A 15,341-nucleotide genomic window follows, 5' to 3' on the forward strand; every position below is an offset into this window, starting at 1 on the left:
TTAACCCGTTCAGTGCTGGAGAGAACGGAAGAGCAATGAGATACGTCTCTTCCTGTAACCGGGGAGGTGCAAATACCGCCCTCTCAGTTCTACGCTTTGCAGCGTCTGTGGACCAAGTAATCTGGGGGGGGGGGGGGGGGGGTGTTTGTGGGGGGGGGGGGGGAGTGTAACAACTCCCACAGGCTCATATCACATACTCCCAATCCCATCACCAAACCCTCCTGGGCTCCGGAGAAGGGGCGGCTCCCGTCAGATTAACCAGCTGCTCTAAAGAGATCCGGGAAACATGATCATCTCACTAAAGGTTACAGTAAATGTGCCGTGGCTGCCAGTCCCACGCCGGCCGCCAGCCCCACGCCGGCCGCCAGCCCCACGCCGGCCGCCAGCCCCACGCCGGACGCCAGCCCCACGCCGGCCCCACGCCGACCGCTCAGTCTTTCAGATTCAAGTATAAAAAAGTGGAGATAAACGTTCCCGAGACGATCAGAGCAAAGTGAGAACAGAACGTTAGTGTCGCACACGGGTCCCACGGTCGCACACGGGTCCCACGGTCGCACACGGGTCCCATCGCTGCACACGGGTCCCATCGCTGCACATCGTCCAACATTTATTTCCAGAGCAAGTTACCCACAGTCACCCACCTCCTGACCGAGCCTGGCAGCCTGGGGCAGCCGGGTGTGGTGCAGTCCTGGGGCAGCCGGGTGTGGTGCAGTCCTGGGGCAGCCGGGTGTGGTGCAGTCCTGGGGCAGCCGGGTGTGGTGCAGTCCTGGGGCAGCCGGGTGTGGTGCAGTCCTGGGGCAGCCGGGTGTGGTGCAGTCCTGGGGCAGCCGGGTGTGGTGCAGTCCTGGGGCAGCCGGGTGTGGTGCAGTCCTGGGGCAGCCGGGTGTGGTGCAGTCCTGGGGCAGCCGGGTGTGGTGCAGTCCTGGGGCAGCCGGGTGTGGTGCAGTCCTGGGGCAGCCGGGTGTGGTGCAGTCCTGGGGCAGCCGGGTGTGGTGCAGATCTGTGTGTGTGTGTGAGAGCGGAGGGTGCAGATGTGTGTGTGTGAGCGGAGGGTGCAGATGTGTGTGTGTGAGCGGAGGGTGCAGATGTGTGTGTGTGTGTGAGCAGAGGGTGCAGATGTGTGTGTGTGTGTGTGTGAGCGGAGGGTGCAGATCTGTGTGTGTGTGTGAGCAGAGGGTGCAGATCTGTGTGTGTGTGTGTGAGCAGAGGGTGCAGATCCGTGGGTGTGAGCTGAGGGTGCAGATCTCTCTGTGTGTGTGTGTGTGTGTGTGTGTGTGTGTGTGAGCTGAGGGTGCAGATCTGTGTGTGTGTGTGTGAGCAGAGGGTGCAGATCCGTGTGTGTGTGTGAGCAGAGGGTGCAGATCCGTGGGTGTGAGCTGAGGGTGCAGATCTGTGTGTGTGTGTGAGTTAGAGGGTGCAGACCTGCACCCTCAGCACACACACCCACACACACACACTCTCTGCTCACACACACACACAGTTCTGCACCCTCTGCTCACACAAACACACACACACACACAGATATGCACCCTCAGCACACACACACACACAGATCTGCATCCTCAGCGTGCACACACACACTCTCTGCTCACACACACACAGATCTGCATCCTCACCTCACACACACACACAGATCTGCATCCTCAGCACACACACACACACACACACACACACACACACACACACACACACACACACACACACACACACACACACACACACACACACACACACACACACACACACACACACACACACACACACACACACACACACACACCCTCAGCCCCTCGGGAACTCTACTTCAGAGCGTGCTGAACAGCACAAATTTCAGCATCTATTTGTAGGCGCAGAGGAAGAACCCGGCCAGAAGGGGGAGCAGGTTAAGCATCAGAAGCCACAGGGTAACGACCAGGTTTGACGACCGAGAGCAGAGATCTGCAGGGAAACACAAACACTTCATTTTGTCTCGTCCCGTACTGCTTGCTGTTTTATAAAGAGTCTGACCTACAGAGCTGGCAATCTAACACCAGGTACATTCAGATTGCAGCTGTGGGTCGTGCCTGTATGTGCTGGCTACTTTATGTATTTGTACGTACTTTAAATGGTCTGTGCACCTACACGGTAACAGAGCGGTCAGTCTCTAAATGCAGTGCCTGTCATAACGGGGCCCCCCCCCCATCACCTGTACCCCTGGATATACACCCGTCTTTGGGTACAGTGTTCACATGAACTCACCGAGTGGTGCCGCTTTGGTCCTGTTCCCCGGAGGAGGGTCTCGCTCGGGTGGGCACGATTCACAGAAGTCCCAGCAGGACGGGCACACCAGGCTTCCCCCATACAGCCAGCCGTTCACCTGGGTGCTGACGGAGAGGACCTGCCCTGCTCGGCTGCACAGGTAGGGGGAGTCCTGCACCCAGACCTGCAGGCCGCCTGGAGAGCAGCTCACCTGCAGGGGGCGTTACATACAGCAGTATAAGTAAGGAGTCCCAGCCTGTGGGGTAACGCGGTAATAACACAAGGGCGTCTCAACCAGTCTTTGTAAAACACCAGTTCCAGTATTCAAGTGATCATTAAAACAACAGCTAAAACATAAATAAGCAGCTGATTAAAGGACGTTGCAGGGAGGATACATTCCAGCAGCAGGTAAATCTGTGGGAAGAAACGCAGAAATAAACTTCCAGGCGTTCAAACAACCGCCACGTAAAAAACTCAATCCCAGCGGAGACGCAAACGGAAGATCTGACATTTGCCTGCTAGATCCTGCAGGTGTAATCTGGCACAGGGGAGAGAGGGCGAGACAGACAGAGAGAGACAGAGAGAGACAGAGAGAGACAGAGAGAGACAGAGAGAGACAGAGAGAGACAGAGAGAGACAGAGAGAGACCTAGACAGACAGAGAGAGACCTAGACAGACAAAGAGAGACCTAGACAGACAGAGAGAGACCTAGACAGACAGAGAGAGACCCTACACAGACAGAGACCAAGACAGACAGAGAGAGATCTAGACAGACAGAGAGAGACCTAGACAGACAGAGAGAGACCTAGACAGACAGAGAGAGATCTAGACAGACAGAGAGAGACCTAGACAGACAGAGAGAGAGAGAGAGAGACAGACAAAGAGAGAGACCTAGACAGACAGAGACAGGTGTACAAGGTGTTGCGTGGCACACTACACTGAACAGATAAATACCCGGTAGCAGCCACTGCCCCAGTCTGGGTAGCTCAGCCTTTTTGAACACTGCTCCATGACAAACGCGGACCTCTGCTCCAGGCACGCCGACTCCGGCCCGTATCTCTCAGCGCCGTAGTTTCTAGAAGAGACTTAAAGAAAAAGAAAGAAGAATGAAGCCGCAATACATGTACAAAGCCAAAACAGTCCACAGTATCCACGTCACACACTGCTTAAACAAGCCACAGTATCCACGTCACACACTGCTTAAACAAGCCACAGAATCCACGTCACACACACTGCTTAAACAAGCCACAGTATCCACGTCACACACTGCTTAAACAAGCCACAGTATCCACGACACACACTGCTTAAACAAGCCACAGAATCCACGTCACACACACTGCTTAAACAAGCCACCGTATCCACACGTCACACACACTGTGTAAAAAGCCACCGTATCCACACGTCACACACACTGCTTAAACAAGCCACAGAATCCACGTCACACACTGCTTAAACAAGCCACAGTACCCACATCACACACGGCTTTCCACGCCTGCTGCACTCTCTGAATCTTCACGTAGCGTTTAAACCGGAAATACGGAAATTAGACCCTGTACGAGTTTGTGATGTCCTCTAATTGCAGGAAGCGTGAGGATGTTACCGTGTTCGCCTGTACAGGAAGCGTGAGGATGTTACCGTGCTCGCCTGTACAGGAAGCGTGAGGATGTTACCGTGCTCGCCTGTACGGGAAGCGTGAGGATGTTACCGTGCTCGCCTGTACAGGAAGCGTGAGGAGGTGACCGTGCTCGTCTGTACAGGAAGCGTGAGGATGTTACCGTGCTCGCCTGTACAGGAAGCATGAGGAGGTTACCGTGCTCGCCTGTACAGGAAGCGTGAGGATGTTACCGTGCTCGCCTGTACAGGAAGCGTGAGGATGTTACCGTGCTCGCCTGTACAGGAAGCATGAGGAGGTTACCGTGCTCGCCTGTACAGGAAGCGTGAGGATGTTACCGTGCTCGCCTGTACAGGAAGCGTGAGGATGTTACCGTGCTCGCCTGTACAGGAAGCGTGAGGATGTTACCGTGCTCGCCTGTACAGGAAGCGTGAGGATGTTACCGTGCTCGCCTGTACAGGAAGCGTGAGGATGTTACCGTGCTCGCCTGCACAGGAAGCGTGAGGATGTTACCGTGCTCGCCTGTACGGGAAGCGTGAGGATGTTACCGTGCTCGCCTGCACAGGAAGCGTGAGGATGTTACCGTGCTCGCCTGTACGGGAAGCGTGAGGAGGTTACCGTGCTCGCCTGTACAGGAAGCGTGAGGATGTTACCGTGCTCGCCTGTACGGGAAGCGTGAGGATGTTACCGTGCTCGCCTGTACAGGAAGCGTGAGGATGTTACCGTGCTCGTCTGTACAGGAAGCGTGAGGATGTTACCGTGCTCGCCTGTACGGGAAGCGTGAGGAGGTGACCGTGCTCGCCTGTACGGGAAGCGTGAGGAGGTGACCGTGCTCGCCTGTACAGGAAGCGTGAGGATGTTACCGTGCTCGCCTGTACGGGAAGCGTGAGGATGTTACCGTGCTCGCCTGTACAGGAAGCGTGAGGAGGTTACCGTGCTCGCCTGTACAGGAAGCGTGAGGATGTTACCGTGCTCGCCTGTACAGGAAGCGGGAGGATGTTACCGTGCTCGTCTGTACAGGAAGCATGAGGAGGTTACCGTGCTCGCCTGTACAGGAAGCGTGAGGAGGTTACCGTGTTCGCCTGTACAGGAAGCGGGAGGATGTTACCGTGTTCTCCTGTACAGGAAGCGTGAGGAGGTTACCGTGCTCGCCTGTACAGGAAGCGTGAGGAGGTTACCGTGCTCGCCTGTACAGGAAGCGTGAGGATGTTACCGTGCTCGCCTGTACAGGAAGCGGGAGGATGTTACCGTGCTCGTCTGTACAGGAAGCATGAGGAGGTTACCGTGCTCGCCTGTACAGGAAGCGTGAGGAGGTTACCGTGTTCGCCTGTACAGGAAGCGGGAGGATGTTACCGTGTTCTCCTGTACAGGAAGCGTGAGGAGGTTACCGTGCTCGCCTGTACAGGAAGCGTGAGGATGTTACCGTGCTCGCCTGTACAGGAAGCGTGAGGATGTTACCGTGCTCGCCTGTACAGGAAGCATGAGGAGGTTACCGTGCTCGCCTGTACAGGAAGCGTGAGGATGTTACCGTGCTCGCCTGTACGGGAAGCGTGAGGATGTTACCGTGCTCGCCTGTACGGGAAGCGTGAGGATGTTACCGTGCTCGCCTGTACAGGAAGCGGGAGGATGTTACCGTGCTCGTCTGTACAGGAAGCGTGAGGATGTTACCGTGCTCGTCTGTACAGGAAGCGGGAGGATGTTACCGTGCTCGCCTGTACAGGAAGCGTGAGGATGTTACCGTGTTCTCCTGTACAGGAAGCGTGAGGAGGTTACCGTGCTCGCCTGTACAGGAAGCGTGAGGATGTTACCGTGCTCGCCTGTACAGGAAGCGTGAGGATGTTACCGTGCTCGCCTGTACAGGAAGCATGAGGAGGTTACCGTGCTCGCCTGTACAGGAAGCGGGAGGATGTTACCGTGCTCGTCTGTACAGGAAGCGGGAGGATGTTACCGTGCTCGCCTGTACAGGAAGCGGGAGGATGTTACCGTGCTCGTCTGTACAGGAAGCGTGAGGATGTTACCGTGCTCGTCTGTACAGGAAGCGTGAGGATGTTACCGTGCTCGCCTGTACAGGAAGCGTGAGGATGTTACCGTGCTCGCCTGTACAGGAAGCGGGAGGATGTTACCGTGCTCGCCTGTACAGGAAGCATGAGGAGGTTACCGTGCTCGCCTGTACAGGAAGCGGGAGGATGTTACCGTGCTCGCCTGTACAGGAAGCGGGAGGATGTTACCGTGCTCGCCTGTACAGGAAGCATGAGGAGGTTACCGTGCTCGCCTGTACAGGAAGCGGGAGGATGTTACCGTGCTCGCCTGTACAGGAAGCGGGAGGATGTTACCGTGCTCGCCTGTACAGGAAGCAGTACAATGCTAAGGTAGGGACACCTTTACTGGTTAACTAATGTTTCAGAAACGTGCAATTGCGGTTATGACCCTGAAGCGTCCGATTGAGGCATTACACAATGAGATTGTGTTTTCCGTTTCTGGTGGGACTTCGCAACAATGTAACAGTCAGAATACCACATTCACTATGCTGGTATAAGGGATCTGTCCGGATACCCCAGATGGCTGCCGACAGGAAGAGACATCTCACCCTCACTGAAGCAACCTTTGCTCTCTTGCTTCCTGACAATTCCTGCTCCTCACTTCCTGACAGGAAGTCAGCCTCTCTCTGGCCCTCCCTACCTCTGCCCTGCGGGTCCATATCCTGTCTTGCAGTCAGCAACGTTACAGCTGGGTTTGCAGATCACCTCCTTTGTGCGAACCACATGCGACTGCTCCTGCCATCATAACGCCAAAGCTGCGGCCACGTACGCCTCCCCCATACCACGGTGTTCAGTGGCAGTGAGGAACATCGATTTTTACAACACCCTATGACAGGGGTAAGCAACACCAGTCCTCAGGGCCACCAACAGGTCAGGTTTTCAAGACATCCCTGCTTCAGCACAGGTGGCACAGTCACCACTTGGACTGCAGCAGGGATATCCTGAAAACCTGACCTGTTGTTGGCCCTTGAGGACTGGTGTTGGCCTCTCCTGCCCTATGATTTTGCTACACATTTAAAGGCTCTTATAACAATATGTGGGAGGGGGACCGGACTGTCTAACCCTTATTTTCGCTCGGTACATAGGGTTTAACCTTCCTCATTTGTGCGATACCCGCGTGTGTGTGTATACACACACACACACACACACACACACACACACACACACACACACACACACACACTTTATGGTGTTAGATCTGCAAGTAATAATGATGTTTACAAAAAAAGAAAACCAATCTTTTGAGCATTAACAATTCTTTGCTGTGTTTGCAGTTAGTTTTCGGGGGGCTGCCCAGAAGCCTCGGACGTACCTGGCTGGTTCTCGGGGACCCTGCAGTCCGAGCTGCGCTGGAATTCTCCGCTCAGGTGCCAGCTGAACTCCTGGGTGAAAGGGCAGAAGTCTGCGATTTCCACAGCCCCTCCGTAGTAGGGTAAATCTTCTGCGGGCACCCCCGGAATGTGATCAAAGTACTGCAGCGTGTGACACGGGGTCAATACAAGGACGTGGGGTCAGCGCACAGGTATTACACGTACTGCAATGCGTGACACGGGGTCAGCACACAGGTATTACACATACTGCAATGCGTGACACGGGGTCAGCGCACAGGTATTACACGTACTGCAATGCGTGACACAGGGTCAGCGCACAGGTATTACACGTACTGCAATGCGTGACACGGGGTCAGCACACAGGTATTACACGTACTGCAATGCGTGACACGGGGTCAGCGCACAGGTATTACACATACTGCAATGCGTGACACAGGGTCAGCGCACAAGTATTACACGTACTGCAATGCGTGACACGGGGTCAGCGCACAGGTATTACACGTACTGCAATGCGTGACACGGGGTCAGCGCACAGGTATTACACGTACTGCAATGCGTGACACGGGGTCAGCGCACAGGTATTACACGTACTGCAATGCGTGACACAGGGTCAGCGCACAGGTATTACACGTACTGCAATGCGTGACACGGGGTCAGCACACAGGTATTACACGTACTGCAATGCGTGACACGGGGTCAGCGCACAGGTATTACACATACTGCAATGCGTGACACAGGGTCAGCGCACAAGTATTACACGTACTGCAATGCGTGACACGGGGTCAGCGCACAGGTATTACACGTACTGCAATGCGTGACACGGGGTCAGCGCACAGGTATTACACGTACTGCAATGCGTGACACGGGGTCAGCGCACAGGTATTACACGTACTGCAATGCGTGACACGGGGTCAGCACACAGGTATTACACGTACTGCAATGCGTGACACGGGGTCAGCGCACAGGTATTACACATACTGCAATGCGTGACACGGGGTCAATACAAGGACGTGGGGTCAGCGCACAGGTATTACACGTACTGCAATGCGTGACACGGGGTCAGCACACAGGTATTACACATACTGCAATGCGTGACACGGGGTCAGCGCACAGGTATTACACGTACTGCAATGCGTGACACAGGGTCAGCGCACAGGTATTACACGTACTGCAATGCGTGACACGGGGTCAATACAAGGACGTGGGGTCAGCGCACAGGTATTACACGTACTGCAATGCGTGACACGGGGTCAGCACACAGGTATTACACATACTGCAATGCGTGACACGGGGTCAGCACACAGGTATTACACGTACTGCAATGCGTGACACAGGGTCAGCGCACAGGTATTACACGTACTGCAATGCGTGACACAGGGTCAGCACACAGGTATTACACATACTGCAATGCGTGACACGGGGTCAGCACACAGGTATTACACGTACTGCAATGCGTGACACGGGGTCAGCGCACAGGTATTACACGTACTGCAATGCGTGACACGGGGTCAGCGCACAGGTATTACACGTACTGCAATGCGTGACACGGGGTCAGCGCACAGGTATTACACGTACTGCAATGCGTGACACGGGGTCAGCGCACAGGTATTACACATACTGCAATGCGTGACACAGGGTCAGCGCACAAGTATTACACGTACTGCAATGCGTGACACGGGGTCAGCGCACAGGTATTACACGTACTACAATGCGTGACACGGGGTCAGCGCACAGGTATTACACGTACTGCAATGCGTGACACGGGGTCAGCGCACAGGTATTACACGTACTGCAATGCGTGACACGGGGTCAGCGCACAGGTATTACACGTACTGCAATGCGTGACACGGGGTCAGCGCACAGGTATTACACATACTGCAATGCGTGACACGGGGTCAATACAAGGACGTGGGGTCAGCACACAGGTATTACACGTACTGCAATGCGTGACACGGGGTCAGCGCACAGGTATTACACGTACTGCAATGCGTGACACGGGGTCAGCGCACAGGTATTACACGTACTGCAATGCGTGACACGGGGTCAGCGCACAGGTATTACACGTACTGCAATGCGTGACACGGAGTCAGCGCACAGGTATTACACATACTGCAATGCGTGACACGGGGTCAGCGCACAGGTATTACACGTACTGCAATGCGTGACACGGGGTCAGCGCACAGGTATTACACGTACTGCAATGCGTGACACAGGGTCAGCGCACAGGTATTACACGTACTGCAATGCGTGACACGGGGTCAGCTCACAGGTATTACACGTACTGCAATGCGTGACACAGGGTCAGCGCACAGGTATTACACGTACTGCAATGCGTGACACGGGGTCAGCGCACAGGTATTACACGTACTGCAATGCGTGACACGAGGTCAGCGCACAGGTATTACACGTACTGCAATGCGTGACACGGGGTCAGCGCACAGGTATTACACGTACTGCAATGCGTGACACGAGGTCAGCGCACAGGTATTACACGTACTGCAATGCGTGACACGGGGTCAGCGCACAGGTATTACACATACTGCAATGCGTGACACGGGGTCAGCGCACAGGTATTACACGTACTGCAATGCGTGACACGGGGTCAGCGCACAGGTATTACACGTACTGCAATGCGTGACACGGGGTCAGCACACAGGTATTACACGTACTGCAATGCGTGACACGGGGTCAGCGCACAGGTATTACACGTACTGCAATGCGTGACACGGGGTCAGCGCACAGGTATTACACGTACTGCAATGCGTGACACGGGGTCAATACAAGGACGTGGGGTCAGCGCACAGGTATTACACGTACTGCAATGCGTGACACGGGGTCAGCGCACAGGTATTACACGTACTGCAGGTTGCATGTATAATGCGCTGTACCTGATATTCCCGGGGTAAGTGCTGGGGGAATGGCTGCAGGTTGCATGAATAATGCGCTGTACCTGATATTCCCGGGGTAAGTGCTGGGGGAACCTGCAGGTTGCATGTATAATGCGCGGTACCTGATATTCCCGGGGTAAGTGCTGGGGGAACCTCTGTAGGTTGGATGAATAATGCGCTGTACCTGATATTCCCGGGGTAAGTGCTGGGGGAACCTCTGCAGGTTGCATGAATAATGCGCTGTACCTGATATTCCCGGGGTAAGTGCTGGGGGAATCTCTGCAGGTTGCATGAATAATGCGCTGTACCTGATATTCCCGGGGTAAGTGCTGGGGGACCTGCAGGTTGCATGAATAATGCGCTGTACCTGATATTCCCGGGGTAAGTGCTGGGGACCTCTGCAGGTTGCATGAATAATGCGCTGTACCTGATATTCCCGGGGTAAGTGCTGGGGGAACCTGCAGGTTGCATGTATAATGCGCTGTACCTGATATTCCCCGGGTAAGTGCTGGGGGACCTGCAGGTTGCATGTATAATGCGCTGTACCTGATATTCCCCGGGTAAGTGCTGGGGGAATGGGCTGCAGGTTGCATGTATAATGCGCTGTACCTGATATTCCCGGGGTAAGTGCTGGGGAACCTGCAGGTTGCATGAATAATGCGCTGTACCTGATATTCCCGGGGTAAGTGCTGGGGACCTCTGCAGGTTGCATGAATAATGCGCTGTACCTGATATTCCCGGGGTAAGTGCTGGGGAACCTGCAGGTTGCATGAATAATGCGCTGTACCTGATATTCCCGGGGTAAGTGCTGGGGAACCTGCAGGTTGCATGAATAATGCGCTGTACCTGATATTCCCGGGGTAAGTGCTGGGGAACCTGCAGGTTGCATGTATAATGCGCTGTACCTGATATTCCCCGGGTAAGTGCTGGGGGACCTGCAGGTTGCATGTATAATGCGCTGTACCTGATATTCCCCGGGTAAGTGCTGGGGGAATGGGCTGCAGGTTGCATGTATAATGCGCTGTACCTGATATTCCCGGGGTAAGTGCTGGGGGAACCTGCAGGTTGCATGAATAATGCGCTGTACCTGATATTCCCGGGGTAAGTGCTGGGGGAACCTGCAGGTTGCATGAATAATGCGCTGTACCTGATATTCCCGGGGTAAGTGCTGGGGGAACCTGCAGGTTGCATGTATAATGCGCTGTACCTGATATTCCCGGGGTAAGTGCTGGGGGAACCTGCAGGTTGCATGAATAATGCGCTGTACCTGATATTCCCGGGGTAAGTGCTGGGGAACCTGCAGGTTGCATGAATAATGCGCTGTACCTGATATTCCCGGGGTAAGTGCTGGGGAACCTGCAGGTTGCATGAATAATGCGCTGTACCTGATATTCCCGGGGTAAGTGCTGGGGAACCTGCAGGTTGCATGAATAATGCGCTGTACCTGATATTCCCGGGGTAAGTGCTGGGGAACCTGCAGGTTGCATGAATAATGCGCTGTACCTGATATTCCCGGGGTAAGTGCTGGGGAACCTGCAGGTTGCATGAATAATGCGCTGTACCTGATATTCCCGGGGTAAGTGCTGGGGAACCTGCAGGTTGCATGAATAATGCGCTGTACCTGATATTCCCGGGGTAAGTGCTGGGGGAACCTGCAGGTTGCATGAATAATGCGCTGTACCTGATATTCCCGGGGTAAGTGCTGGGGAACCTGCAGGTTGCATGAATAATGCGCTGTACCTGATATTCCCGGGGTAAGTGCTGGGGAACCTGCAGGTTGCATGAATAATGCGCTGTACCTGATATTCCCGGGGTAAGTGCTGGGGAACCTGCAGGTTGCATGAATAATGCGCTGTACCTGATATTCCCGGGGTAAGTGCTGGGGGAACCTGCAGGTTGCATGAATAATGCGCTGTACCTGATATTCCCGGGGTAAGTGCTGGGGGAACCTGCAGGTTGCATGTATAATGCGCTGTACCTGATATTCCCGGGGTAAGTGCTGGGGGAACCTGCAGGTTGCATGAATAATGCGCTGTACCTGATATTCCCGGGGTAAGTGCTGGGGGAATCTCTGCAGGTTGCATATGGCCACTGCCTTCTGGTCCTGTCTGCAGGTTAGTTTCAGCGGGTTGCTCCTGAGCGTGTCACAGAAGGGGCTCCCGCTCTGCATTCTGCACACACACAAACACACGTTAGTTTGCACAGCCAGATGGACAATAAAAGCACAGTTTGTGTCTGTGTTGGAGAGTCACACATCCTTACTTCCTCCTCTGCTGGTCAAGCCACAATTTGCAGCTCTTCATCACAAAGTCGCAGCCTTTCCCGCGGCCCCAGTCCAGTCTCTGTGCCATGCTGTAATTGGCTCTGTACCAGCTGAAAACAACCGTCTGAAATGTCACCCAGTGCCAGATTACGGTTATATCATTAATGAATCCCACCCGAATATTAAACAATGTATCTGGAGTCCTGAGCAGGTCATCGTTATTCAGGGTTAGTTAATGTAACATCCGACTAGTGACGTGAGAAGTTTAATGCACCAGGCTGGGGGGAGGGTGGGGGGGGGGGGGGCGGGGGTCTGTAGCCAGTTTGGGCAGATGTTGCAGCCTGTTACACTATGTGTGTAGCAGTCAGGCACTGTGGGTTGCCTCGTGGCAGTGATTACATAACTATGGAAACAGTGTTTGGTAAAGCAGCTTAGAAAATGAACATTGTGAATAGAAGTACTGTGATGTGAGGTCTGTAACTCGAACAAAGCTGCTGCTAATTAAGGAACATAGCCTGAGAAGAATGAAGAACACACAATCTCTCTCACTGGCAGAATGTCCGCTGCACACAACAACACAATCTCTCTCACTGGCAGAATGTCCGCTGCACACAACAACACACTCTCTCTCACTGGCAGAATGTCCGCTGCACACAACAACACAATCTCTCTCACTGGCAGAATGTCCGCTGCACACAACAACACACTCTCTCTCACTGGCAGAATGTCCGCTGCACACAACAACACACTCTCTCTCACTGGCAGAATGTCCGCTGCACACAACAACACACTCTCTCTCACTGGCAGAATGTCCGCTGCACACTAACACAATAACACAATCTCTCTCACTGGCAGAATGTCCGATGCACACTAACACAATAACACAATCTCTCTCACTGGCAGAATGTCCGCTGCACACAACAACACAATCTCTCTCACTGGCAGAATGTCCGCTGCACACAACAACACAATCTCTCTCACTGGCAGAATGTCCGCTGCACACAACAACACAATCTCTCTCACTGGCAGAATGTCCGCTGCACACAACAACACAACCTCTCTCACTGGCAGAATGTCCGCTGCACACAACAACACAATCTCTCTCACTGGAAGAATGTCCGCTGCACACAACAACACAATTTCTCTCACTGGCAGAATGTCCGCTGCACACAACCACACAATCTCTCTCACTGGCAGAATGTCCGCTGCACACAACAACACAATCTCTCTCACTGGCAGAATGTCCGCTGCACACAACCACACAATCTCTCTCACTGGCAGAATGTCCGCTGCACACAACAACACAAAACCATCTCACTGGCAGAATGTCCGCTGCACACAACAACACAATCTCTCTCACTGGCTGAATGTCCGCTGCACACAACAACACAATCTCTCTCACTGGCAGAATGTCCGCTGCACACAACAACACAATCTCTCTCACTGGCAGAATGTCCGCTGCACACAACCACACAATCTCTCTCACTGGCAGAATGTCCGCTGCACACAACAACACAATCTCTCTCACTGGCAGAATGTCCGCTGCACACAACCACACAATCTCTCTCCCTGGCAGAATGTCCGCTGCACACAACAACACAAAACCATCTCACTGGCAGAATGTCCGCTGCACACAACAACACAATCTCTCTCACTGGCTGAATGTCCGCTGCACACAACAACACAACCTCTCTCACTGGCAGAATGTCCGCTGCACACAACAACACAATCTCTCTCACTGGCAGAATGTCCGCTGCACACAACCAAACAATCTCTCTCACTGGCAGAATGTCCGCTGCACACAACAACACAATCTCTCTCACTGGCAGAATGTCCGCTGCACACAACAACACAATTTCTCTCACTGGCAGAATGTCCGCTGCACACAACAACACAATCTCTCTCACTGGCAGAATGTCCGCTGCACACAACAACACAATTTCTCTCACTGGCAGAATGTCCGCTGCACACAACCACACAATCTCTCTCACTGGCAGAATGTCCGCTGCACACAACAACACAATCTCTCTCACTGGCAGAATGTCCGCTGCACACAACCACACAATCTCTCTCACTGGCAGAATGTCCGCTGCACACAACAACACAATCTCTCTCACTGGCTGAATGTCCGCTGCACACAACAACACAATCTCTCTCACTGTGCAGAATGTCCGCTGCACACAACAACACAATCTCTCTCACTGGCAGAATGTCCGCTGCACACAACAACACCATCTCTCTCACTGGCAGAATGTCCGCTGCACACAACAACACAATCTCTCTCACTGGCAGAATGTCCGCTGCACACAACCACACAATCTCTCTCACTGGCAGAATGTGCGCTGCACACAACAACAAAATCTCTCTCACTGGCAGAATGTGCGCTGCACACAACAACACAATCTCTCTCACTGGCAGAATGTCCGCTGCACACAACAACACAATCTCTCTCACTGGCAGAATGTGCGCTGCACACAACAACACAATCTCTCTCACTGGCAGAATGTGCGCTGCACACAACAACACAATCTCTCTCACTGGCTGAATGTGCGCTGCACACAACCACACAATCTCTCTCACTGGCAGAATGTCCGCTGCACACAACCACACAATCTCTCTCACTGGCAGAATGTCCGCTGCACACAACAACACAATCTCTCTCACTGGCAGAATGTCCGCTGCACACAACAACACAATCTCTCTCACTGGCAGAATGTCCGCTGCACACAACAACACAATAACACAATGCAGTGATGCTGGGACTTCCAAACAATGGACAAATGACATCGATCCTTCAGGCAGTGAGAACGGGGCTCAATCACCACATTTCTCTTTCAGACAAAAACATGGTGGCACGCCATTCACATGGGCGAAAGCTAGTTAAGTGGCATCGCTTCCTGATGCAGGGAACATCTGTATAACCAGAAGCTCTGAAGGAGGAGGATCAGGCTTGGCTTCCAGATCCAGTAT

General features: G+C 53.7%; 1 protein-coding gene across 2 annotated transcripts in view; it reads right to left on the reverse strand.

The window, feature by feature from the left end:
• Positions 1-490: 490 nt before the first annotated feature.
• The window catches only part of LMLN (leishmanolysin like peptidase), a 28,590-nt gene continuing 13,739 nt past the window's right edge, over positions 491-15,341 (reverse strand). For both annotated transcript variants that reach the window (XM_075609919.1, XM_075609920.1), the window contains 6 exons: positions 12,371-12,481; positions 12,147-12,279; positions 7,202-7,361; positions 3,193-3,323; positions 2,239-2,449; positions 491-1,938 (listed from right to left, as the gene is read on the reverse strand). In XM_075609919.1, the coding sequence (XP_075466034.1) occupies positions 1,838-1,938; positions 2,239-2,449; positions 3,193-3,323; positions 7,202-7,361; positions 12,147-12,279; positions 12,371-12,481 (847 nt within the window). In that variant the 3' untranslated portion in view covers positions 491-1,837. The remainder of the gene's footprint in view (positions 1,939-2,238; positions 2,450-3,192; positions 3,324-7,201; positions 7,362-12,146; positions 12,280-12,370; positions 12,482-15,341) is intronic.

Source organism: Ascaphus truei, chromosome 7 (genome assembly GCF_040206685.1).
Source record: "Ascaphus truei isolate aAscTru1 chromosome 7, aAscTru1.hap1, whole genome shotgun sequence".
Lineage (NCBI taxonomy): Eukaryota > Metazoa > Chordata > Amphibia > Anura > Ascaphidae > Ascaphus > Ascaphus truei.